The sequence below is a fragment of the Lathyrus oleraceus genome, chromosome 1 (assembly GCF_024323335.1).
Source record: "Lathyrus oleraceus cultivar Zhongwan6 chromosome 1, CAAS_Psat_ZW6_1.0, whole genome shotgun sequence".
NCBI lineage: Eukaryota > Viridiplantae > Streptophyta > Magnoliopsida > Fabales > Fabaceae > Lathyrus > Lathyrus oleraceus.
The window spans coordinates 287,589,850-287,601,624 of NC_066579.1; the positions used below are offsets into that span (position 1 = coordinate 287,589,850).

The 11,775-nt window shown below is 39.4% G+C and overlaps 1 protein-coding gene and 1 pseudogene across 1 annotated transcript; both read left to right on the top strand.

Moving 5' to 3' along the window:
* Nucleotides 1-1,237: 1,237 nt before the first annotated feature.
* Nucleotides 1,238-3,014, top strand: LOC127103586 (protein DA1-related 2). Its single transcript, XM_051040837.1, has 9 exons — nt 1,238-1,394; nt 1,478-1,583; nt 1,686-1,818; nt 1,928-2,011; nt 2,122-2,241; nt 2,317-2,529; nt 2,610-2,672; nt 2,769-2,884; nt 2,972-3,014. Exons 1-9 carry the CDS (start codon nt 1,238-1,240, stop codon nt 3,012-3,014), a joined length of 1,035 nt encoding a protein of 344 aa, XP_050896794.1.
* A 21-nt stretch (nt 3,015-3,035) lies between these two features.
* Nucleotides 3,036-4,657, top strand: LOC127103595 (DEAD-box ATP-dependent RNA helicase 15-like; annotated as a pseudogene).
* The last annotated feature ends 7,118 nt before the right edge of the window (nt 4,658-11,775 follow it).

Here is an 11,775-nt window from a genome sequence, read left to right on the forward strand (position 1 = left end):
TCAAACCTTTTTTTATAACCATTAGCTATTAGGTTTGAGTTATCCTTGAGGTAGATATAATACTCACCTTTATCCTTAGTGATGGACAATGAGTCTTACATGCTTATTATAGGGTTAACCCCTCACTAGCATGTTGAAGCTATCCTCACATGGTGGATTTGTGGTTTTAGGTTGAGTTTTCTCCCTTTGATAACAAAAGACCTTAAGGTTTTTGGACCAATCAATTCACCAACTTTTTTTTGAATTTTTTTACCCCGAACTACGAGGTTTTGATCCTAATCTTTTTTTAAGATGGTACGTAGGCAATGGGTTCATCCATTCAAACACAAAATGTAAATAAATTTGTATATTCTTTTCTCATCCCTTCAATCATGTTTGCACAAATAACTTTTCACAAAAAAAAAACAGCAACCTTACAACAAATGTGAAAAGGGCTCCCTAGGAGTACCTAGGATGTTTTGGGTGCCTAACACCTTCCCATTGCATAACCAACCCCCTTACCCAGATCTCTGACATTTTTACTAGTTTTTGATTCGATAAAACTTTTAGGTTTTTGTTCGCTTTCTAACCATTCCTTTGGATAAATAGAAGTGCGGTGGCGACTCGACTTGTATGATTTACCTTGGATTTAGTCAATATCTCCAATGGTAACTGTCATACCCCAAAATTTGCCCGTTAATTTTGCAAGACATTTTTTAAGGCACCCCAACTTATTTTCCAAGGCATTGACCTTAAAGGAACCAAGACCACTACGCCAAAAATGACTTTTAACAGCGCATCTTAGACAGTGCTTTTAAAAGAAAGCGCTGTCTAAGGTTAAAATTAAAATAAAACACGGAAAATGTTCCAAAAAAATAATGAAAGCGCTGTCTAAGGGGGGGTCTTAGACAGCGCTTTCTAAAAGCGCTGTCTAAGACCCCCCCTTAGACAGCGCTTTTAGAAAGCGCTTTTAAATATAGACCTTAGTCAGCGCTTTTGATAAAGCGCTGTCTAAAGTCTTTAAATTAAAAAAAAAATTAAAACCAAAAGCGCTGTCTAAAGTCTTTATTCCCTCCATGTCACGAAAAAAAAGTTATTCCCTCCCAAATCCTAAAAATTCTACATTCTTCTCCCAAACCCTCAATCAGAGCTTGCTTCTCTTTCTCCCAAATCCACTCCCCCTTCTTCCAACCCTCAATCAGAGCTTGTTTATCCTGTGTGAAAGATTCTTCCCCTAAACCCCATTATATGTGCGAAAATGGGACCCGAAGCTATGGTTCCAGAATGGGCATCGGAGCCTTGCATAATGGGAATCGACGAAGCCGGAAGAGGTCCCGTTCTTGGTCCTATGGTCTATGGCTGTTTATACTGTCCTCTCTCCTACAAGAAAACCCTAGCTACTTTGAGTTTCGCTGGTACTTTCTCAATCAACTTCATTCTCTTTTTTTTCTGATTATTTTATAATCAATTAAATTGGCACCAATGATTGTTCAAACAGATTCTAAGACTCTGAAGGAAGAGAAGAGGGAGGAATTATTTGAAGCTTTGAAAGGCAACGATCTTTTGGAGGAACACTGTACAGCACCTATTAGAGTTGTGGCGGTGTATGCAGGCCTTATAAATCTCTAATTGTGGTTGCAGACTGCAATTTAAAACTACGATTCTTCTGGCGTTATTTATTAATTGTTTCAATGTGTGTGTTTTCCTTTGAACAGAAGAATATGTGGCGGCTGCAACCAGGAGATAATCTATGGAAATTGTTTAGGTTGCATGGATACTTATTTTCATCCAGACTGCTTTCGATGCCACTCGTGTCGCTATCCCATTACCGAGCGCGAGGTAGTTTGATCCTCTTTATGAAATGTTGGGATCACCATTTCATTCTCTCTATGGTTTTAACACTATTTTCATCTGTTTCTGACTTTTTGATTTGTTTTGTTTATCTAAGTTTTCTTTGTCAGGGAAGCATCCATATCACAAGTCTTGTTTTAAAGAGTTGACTCACCCGAAATGTGAAGTTTGCTTCCAGTTTGTAAGATTTTTAACCTACTTTTGCTTATTCAAGTAGTTCTGTTTAAGGTTATTGAATTTTAGTCCATTTCATTCCTTTTGAAACTCATGAGATTTTTTTTAAACTTTCAGATTCCAATAAATGCTGCTGGTTTGATTGAGTATAGATGCCACCCCTTTTGGTCTCAAAATTATTGTCCATGTCATGAATATGATAACACAGCACGTTGCTGTAGTTGTGAAAGATTGGAGGTACTCGTTTAACTAACATTCCAAATTGTTTTTATCTGAATCTTGTTTTTTATTCTTATTATCTTCATCTTGAAGCCTCGGAATACGAAATACTACGGACTCGAAGACGGGCGAAGCTTGTGTTTAGAGTGCATGGAATCTGCTATAATGGATACTGGTGATTGTCAGCCTCTATACCATTCGATCAGAGATTATTATGAAGGAATGCATATGAGAATAGATCAGCAAGTTCCCATGCTTCTTGTTGAGAGAGAAGCACTTAATGAAGCTATTGTTGGAGAGAAAAATGTAATCAAAACTTCATTCTTTGTTTTGGTTAATTAGTTTACGTTTCAATTGCTCTTACTTTCTTTCAAACGTTTCTTCAGGGATTTCATCATTTGCCAGAAACAAGAGGTTTATGCCTTTCAGAAGAGCAAACTGTCACAAGTGTATGATACTTTCTTTGGCTAGAATGTGGAAACCTTTATGAACAAGTGTTTGTTAGATGAATTTGACTAATTTACAACGAGTTTATGTTGTTTCAGATACACAGAAGGCCGAGAATTGGAGGTCATCGATTTATAGGGATGAGAACTCAACATCAAAAACTGATAAGAAAATGTGAAGTTACAGCAATTCTTGTTCTTTATGGTCTACCAAGGTAACTAGGGACGATGGACATTCTATTTTTTTCATACTTATGATGTTCAAACTGCATTTAAGTTCTGATATTCTTATGGAAATGCAGGTTACTAACAGGTGCTATACTTGCTCATGAGTTGATGCCCTAGACTTCAACCAAGTTGTTATTTTTGAATGATCTTCTTGATGCCCTAGACTTCAACCAAGTTGTTATCTTTGTGAAAAGTGTTAGTAGAGCAGCTGAGCTGGACAGACTACTCATAGAATGCAATTTTCCATCTATATGCATTCACTCTGGCATGTCCCAGGAAGAAAGGTTTGTTTTATGAGATAACATGGGATGCTTAGGAAGTGTTTTCATTGATGTTTGGTGATTCAAATGGCCAAATTTTGTATGTTTTGTTATTACGTTCTCTTTTCAAAAGTTTTTTGGGATTTAATATACGTTTGTCTATAAGCATTTTTAGTACTCATCAAGGGTATCCGGGATATTATATTTCAAAACAAAATAGCACACTTCTATGAAATTTTTAAATACAAGAGATTTGTTTGATGCTATTACTGAGGAATGAGTGTTTCAATGCTCTAGTGCTATAGCAAAGACCACTTTTGATTTGAAAGAACAAGTTCATATTTGTAAATTTTTTAACTTTTAAAATTATGAATGGCAAATGAAGTTCAGGGGAGAAGTGTTTCTCTTGGTACCTATACCTTAATTGTTTATGGTCAACTTCGTTGCAGTCGGCTTAGTTTATTAATTTGTTGTTTTGTCATTGTCTTCTTTACCCTGTTTCACTGTTACGAAGTCTTGTATGAACAATGACATTTGTGTACAATCTTCAATGATTTTGTAGGTTAAAGCGTTATAGAGGTTTCAAGGAGGGGCATACAAGGATTCTTGTTGCTACAGATTTGGTTGGTAGAGGGATTGATATTGAACGTGTCAATATTGTTATAAACTATGACATGCCTGATTCTGCAGACACTTACTTGCACAGGGAGATTTGGTACCAAAGGCCTTGCAATCACATTCGTTTCATGTTCTACTGATGTTGATGTTCTCAACAATGTAAGTGGCAAACTTCTTGTCATTATTATTTTGTTGTCCATTAGCATTTCTAATTATGTTTTGGTGTGGTTTGCAGGTTCAGTCAAGGTTTGAAATAGATATAAAGCAGCTTCCTGAGCAGATTGATACTTCTACCTACAGTATGTGCTTTTTCATTCATTGATTTTAATTCTTGTAATTGTTTGTAGAATTTAATTGGAATTATAGTTTAGAAATTTATCAATTTATCTTATGTTTTTCTCCGGATAGTCCATTTTTTTTCCATTGAATTCCTCTCAAATTCCATTTATCTAATGTTGAGTCTCTTCTTACTTGGTTTTCGACTATTTGCAGTGCCATCATAGAGGGCAACATTTGAGCTGTTCAGATGGTATGGGTGCCTCATCTCCTGAATTTGTCGCAGAGTATTCTGGAAAGTGCAACCGATGATTTGATCATGCTGATTCCAGGTCCTGTTATGCAGACTAGGCCACTTTACTAATGTTAGATACTCTGTAGACGTTGCTTCAATGTGTTGTACTTTCCGTTTTAATGTTATGTTTGCTTTATTATGTGGTTGAGTTGGATATACTTATAACTCAAGGGGCTAAGTTGAATATCTTGCTGGTTTTGTGACAGTTCATGTCTTTCATTTTTGTACGGATATCACATTTCTAAAAGGGCATTGCTAAGTAAAAAAGAACTCCTATTTAAAAAATAAAATTGTTAATTCTGTCTTTGGTAGATATCACAGGTAGGTTATTGTCTATATCTTACTGCTCTCAAATATTGTTGAGTTTCTTATGCGGTGTCTTTGATAGAATGAGTGCTTGTTTGGTTCTGCTTCCGTTTACTGTGCTTGTTTGGATTCCATTTGCAAAATCTATTTTGGATATTACAATCAATTCTACTTTTAAGGCAAAATGGTTTGAATTGGTATATATATATATTTGTTAGCCAAAAATTGGTAGAAAAAAGGCCAAAATGGCATATATAAAATGTGATAATTGTCTGTCAAAATCTGGTTGAAAACAGGTAGAAATTCTGGTTTATAAACCTGGAAAAAATGTGGTTCAAAACAAAAGCTTCAAAAATTTTCGTATACCTTAGACAGCGCTTTTGTAAAAAGCGCTGTCTAAGGGGGGGATTAGAAAGCGCTTTAGGCAAAAGCGCTGTCTAAGGGGGGGGCTTAGACAGCGCTTTTTGAAAAGCGTTGTCTAAGGTATACCTAAAAAAATTAAAATAGGAGGGTCTTAGAAAGCGCTTTTGGCCAAAGCGCTGTCTAAGGGGGGGGGGGGGCTTAGACAGCGCTTTTAAGATTTAAAAAAGCGCTGTCTAAACCTTTAGCAGCGGAGGTTTAGACAGCGCTTTAAAGCGCTGTCTAAGGCTAAAAAAAGCGCTGTCTAAGGTCTTGTTTGTTGTAGTGGACCCAGCTCACAGATGGCCAAATCCAGAAAATGGCCCAAACTGGCATGCTTGCTAGGCGAGCAACTCCTTCGCCTAGCGAACCCTTCGCTACGCCACTCGTCTAGCGAAGCTTGCGAATACCAGAAAATTCTGGGCTTCATTCTGAGCCCATTAGGTCACAAAAAACTATTATAAATACCAAGGACTTCATTCAGGAAAGGAGAACGAAAACGGAACGAAAACCGGAGATAGAAAGAAGGCACAACAAACCCTGGAGGCTAACCCAAAGAATTCAGAGCAACCCTAAAGGAAACCCTGAAGGAAACTCATCTGCACCAAGGTTATATCCGCCCAACTCAATCCGACTTGCCCATTCAAGGTTGCAATTCAATTGCAAACAGGTTTGCATTACTGTTGCCGCTTTATGTTCTTAATAGGCATGTGGCATTATGATTGAATTTATAAAAATATCTTAAGTTTTGCATGTAAATTTAAGTATTATGAATATCTTGAATGTTTAATCATGAATCTCTGTAATAGATGCCACAGGGTGTGAAGCTAGCTGAAATTGTACTGTTATCAAAACCAGAACCCGCAGCCGCTCGCTAGCCCATCGCTAAGCGAGCATGTAGCGAGTGTTCGCTAAGCCTTCGCTAGGCGAAGCAGGAGCGAACGTGACAGTCGCTGATTTTGCCGTTCTGTTCTATGCTTATCGGATTTGTTTTATTCTACGATTTTTCTGTTCTGTTCTATTCTGTCCTACCGCTGTGTTCCTTTTGTTTGGTGCAATTCTCGATTGCACCCTGATTTGGTATTCTGACCTGTTTGCTGAGTTTTGTAAGGGTTCACATACTCCCGGAGAAGGTAGCTGGCTAAGGTATTCCACTTTATTTGTGGGATACCCTTGTGGAGATTCATCCTAATTACTTAATTGATTTTAATGTGGACCTAATTACCTAATTGATTATAATGTGGGGATTCACCCTAATTACCTAATTGATTGTGAAATATTGCCTATGAATATGTGATCTTGGACCTCTCTTTGTTGCCTTACGATATTACGGTATTACGGTCATGTCCCGCGAATGTGGGGATACACTTAGCAAAGACCCTTCGGTTAAATCATCATGTCCCTATAAGATAAATCATAGTCCCTCAGATGTTGCCTTCGAATATATGATTTTGTCCCTCGATGACCCTTCGGTGTAGCCTACGGTTAAATGATGATCGTCCCTTCGAATGCTAAGGTATCCTTACAAATGTTGCCTTCAATGACCAATCGATGACCCTATGATGACCCTTTTACATCCAAAGGATAAGACTACTTACTTCTCAATAGTAAGGATAGTATTACCCTCATAAGGATAGGAAATGCCCATAAAGACCTTGGGTAGGTATAACTCTTAATTGCTGGCTCTCAACCTAAAACATTTTTCATACCTCACACTTTGCAAATACTAGAAAATCACCACTTGGTATACATTCGTACTAGAATCATTGCCAAGTTATATTTTTCTAAACCGCTTTCAAAATTAAACGAGATAAATACTTTGTATACATTCGTACAAGAATCATTACAAAGTTAAACTCTCTTTTCAAAACATTTTTTAAGCAATTCACAAACACTTTTTCAGACAAACATAAGTGATCAAGCAATTGAGAGCCCATGGATAACCATGGATACAAAGGGTGCTAACACCTTCCCTTTGTATAATGTACCTCCCGAACCCAAAACCTAATTAAGGTCTTTCCTGTTCTTTTCCACCTTTCCTTATTGGATAAAAGAAAAGTCGGTGGCGACTCTTGCTATCCGCGACATTTGCTTTCCAAAGCAAAACACACAAAGTCAGTTCACCGTATGACAGAACTGGCGACTCTGCTGGGGACCCTTAAAAAGAGAGGTTGCCTTAAAAAACAAGATCACTTATTTAAATTGTCTGATTTACTTTTAAGGGATTGCTTGGGTATTTTACGCTTGAGTGAAAGATCCTACACCCGGATCTAGTGTACCTTAGGTAAGTAGCAAAAGATCATCACGACTATCCGGCGTATACTGGAATGGTCAAAATGATGGCTACGGTTAATGTGACACTTTGGATGTCCTGATGTTCCTCATGTTTACTTGAGGAAAAATTTGGCTTCCGCGTGGTGTCATCAAAACATTAACCAGACCTTTAGAACCCTAATTGACTCATCCTAGCCATTAGAAAGTAGTGAGATAACTGACTTCGGTTCCGACTGAGGTTGGTTGAGACTCGATACTACACTCTTTGAGATTGGACTTTAGGGAAGCTTCGGTCAACCACTTGGTGTTGCACTGAAGTGGACTTAAAGGAAGGTCAATGATTTGAGATCCTTCTAGAACCCGGTTACTATTCTAGGACAGGTTGAACCAACCAAACTTCAGTGGGGAGGGTACTTACCTATGGAACTCATGCAAGCCTTAAAACCTAGGAATGATTGTTGTGTGACTTGTTTGTGCTTGTTGTTTACTTAACATCATAACATCATAACATCATAACATCATAACATCATGGCATTGTACTAACCATTTCAAGGACTTAGGGATTTAACTTTGCTCTGAAACAGGGCTATGGCTTCCAAAAAGACCATTCGGATCAATTTTGTAGCAATCTCTCCTCAACTAAAGGATCTAGTGTCAGAACTTCCTGATCAGACTCAGTTCATCAAGAAACATGGTCATCTCCTCAATTTGGTTACCACTGATTTCAAAGAAGATATGATGAGAGTTCTATTCCAGTTCTTCGATCCTAAACATCATTGCTTCACCTTCCCAGATTATCAGTTGGTACCCACATTAGAAGAATTCTCCAGGATGCTTGGGATACCTATCCTTGATCAAACACCTTTCAGTGGTTTAGAAAAGATTCCGAAGTCTGAAGAAGTTGCCGCAGCTTTACACATGACAAAGTCAGACATTGAAACCAACTGGGTAGCAAGAAGTGGAATTAAGGGTCTACTTGCCAAATTTCTGATAAATAAGGCCCGAGAATTCCTAAAAATTATGAATGTCCATGCTTTCGAAGATGTCCTAGCATTACTAATCTATGGTTTGGTGTTATTCCCTAACCCGGACCAATTCATAGACATGAATGCTATTAAGATATTTCTCACTCATAACCCTGTGCCTACCTTGCTTGGAGACATTTTGCATTCCCTTCACACCCGTACTATGAAAAGGCAAGGGACTCTCATGTGCTGCATACCTTTATTGTCTAGGTGGTTTATTTCGCACCTTCCTCAATCAGCCTTGAAGAATAAGCAGAATTTGAAATGGTCTCAAAGGATAATGTCGCTCTCCCATTCAGACATCCGTTGGTGTCCTCGTCTCAAAGAAAATGTTATCCTCATCGACCGTTATGGAGAATTCTCTAACGTACCCCTTCTGGGGATAAGAGGAGGTATTACTTATAACCCAGCTTTAGCCCTACGTCAGTTTGGTTATGCTCGAAGAGATGGTCCACATGAAATAATTATCCAAGGCACGGTATTTGACTATGACAACGATTCCCAAGGTCTCCGTCAAAGATTTGTACGAGCTTGGGGCATGGTGAAAAGAAGTACTTTAGGACCGAAAAACTCTATTCCTATGGAACCTTATCTCAGATGGGTACGCGCCAGAGCTCGTGAACTTGTCATGCCATATCTTGCAGTCGGACCGCTGATTGTTGACCCAGAAGTGGAAGGAGGTACTCCTCAGATCATTCCTTATCCAGATATGCCTACCGATGTTGAAGAATTAAAGAGATCCTGGATCCAGTTGAGAGAGGAAAGGGATACTTTTGAGACTCAGTTCGTTGCAGAAAGGAAGAAAGTATTAGAGCTCACCAGCCAGCTTAATGAGGAACGAAGACTCAATACATATCTTCGCCCAAAAAGAAGCCGTCCCTGGGAGACTTGAGCTTTCATTGTATTTTTATTATTTCCTTTTTGTAATGAACATTGATTAAAGAAATTATTAATAAAAGTTTCCCTCTTTTTGGTGGTTTACGCAAAGTTAAATTCCAGAAGTCCTTGAAAACATTTCATACATTGCATTGCATAACATAACATCGCATAACAGGTATCCTAAAAGATCAATATTCTCACGGTCTTCCTTCTAAACAGAAAAATGGCTCTCGAACAAACTGTCAAAGATCTCCAGGCTCAGAATGCTCAATTCCAGGAGATGATGCTGAGCTTATCCAAGGGGCAGGAAGAACTGAAGGCTCTCTTGCTCGAGAAGAAGAAAGACAAGAAACCTGTGAGTTACATCAACCCGGGAAGAAGGCTTAAAGGACAGGCTGCAGGAGTCAAGATTAGACTTCCGAAGGATCAAGAAGAGGAGACAGAAAATGATTCAAGAGAGGAGGATGTTGATCTCTTCAACTCTGAGGACGACGATGAAGATTATGAGAATGAACAGTACTCTCCAAGAGATGGCAAGTACAAGTTGCTGGAAGAACGTATGCTAGCTATGGAGGGTCAGAAGGCGCCCGGTCTGGATTTCGAAAGCTTGGGACTGGTCTCTGATGTGGTCATTCCTCGCAAATTCAAGATCCCCACTTTCACTAAGTACGATGGTGCGTCTTATCCTCAGATGCATCTGAGAGCTTATGTGAGAAAGATTCAGGCGTATACCACTGATAGGAAGCTATGGATCCATTTCTTCCAAGAGAGTCTATCTGGCACACAGTTGGAATGGTATTATCAGCTCGAAAGCTCTAACATCCGCACCTGGACTGATTTAGCGATAGCTTTCTACAAACACTACCAGTATAATTCTGAATTGGCGCCTACTCGGCTACAGTTGCAGAATATGACTATGGGATCTAAAGAAAGCTTCAAAGAGTATGCTCAAAAATGGAGAGATTTGGCTGGCAGAGTCAAACCCCCTATGACTGATCGAGAATTAGTGGACATGTTCATGAGTACATTGACTGGCCCGTTCTACAGCCATCTACTGGGAAGTTCTTCATCGGGTTTCATTGAACTTATATTGACAGGTGAACGTGTTGAAAGCGGCATTCGAAGTGGAAAGATACAGGCGACTACCTCTGCAAGCACCAAAAGGTCCTACCAGGGGAGGAACGAATCAAATGCTGTGTACGGTCAAAGGGGTCATAACAAGAAAAATCGTGACCATACCATTGGAGCAGTTACGATTGCAGCACCGCCATCTCAAAACTTCCAGCACAGACAAGACAGGCCAAGAAGGCAGTTTACCAAGATCAATATGACTTTAGCACAGGCACTGCAGGGTATGCTAAAGGCAAATTTGATTACCCTCAGAGATCCTCCTGCAAATCTCAACACTACTTCTCCTCGTTATAATCCCAATGCCAGGTGTGCGTATCACTCCGATAGCCCCGGGTATGATACAAATGATTGTTGGTTGTTGAAGAATAAGATTCAGGATATGATCGACGCTGGAGAAATTGAATTTGATCCTCCGGAGACTCCTAATGTCATCACTGCACCTATGCCTAACCATGACAAGACTGTTAATGCTGTGAATGACAATTCTCACATTTCTAATGTAGCTGATTTAACATCTCCTCTCCTGATCATCAAGAAGAATTTATTGCAAGCTGGTTTATTTCCAGGTTGTGCTGAAAATTGCGATCGCTGTATACTCCGACCCAACGAGTGCTTGAATTTGAGGAATGGTATTCAACGGTTGATGGATGATCGCACAATTCTCTTCGAAAAGGTTCCTAAGGTGGAAAACCCTACTGAAGAAATATTTGTGATCGCTAGGTCCAAAGTTCCAGTGAAGATTACCGCTACTAGAGTGCCTGTGAAGATTACTGCTGAGCCCAAGGTAGCTCCCCTACTCATTACTGCACCTGGCCCAGTACCGTATTCCTCCAGCAAAGCCATTCCGTGGAATTATGGAGGTGATGTTTACATCCATGGCGTAAAGCAAGTTGGTAATTCTAATGACATTGTTGGGACTAGTAAAGTTACTCGAAGTGGAAGGATCTTCTCTCCAGAAATCTCACCTCCCGCCCCTGAAACTCGAGGAAAGGAACCAGTAACCAACCCTTCTCAGTCAAAGACACCGGTCAAAGTTACTACTGAAGATGTTGCCAAGCAGGAAGTGGAGGAAATGCTGAAAATCATCCGTAAGAGTGATTTTGACGTGGTAGAACAGCTGGGGCATACTCCGTCTAAAATTTCGATGTTATCCTTGTTATTATCTTCTGAATCTCATGCCAATGCATTGATCAAATTCTTGAGGACCGCTCATGTACCTCAGGAGACATCTGTCGATCAGTTCGAAAATTATGTTGCTAACTTGGCTGTTGACAATGGCCTAGGCTTTTCCGATACTGATCTGACACCAGCAGGAAAGAATCATAACAAAGCTCTGCACATCTCCATTGAGTGTAAGGGGATCACCTTGGCTCATGTGTTGATCGATAATGGCTCTTCTTTGAATGTGCTACCGA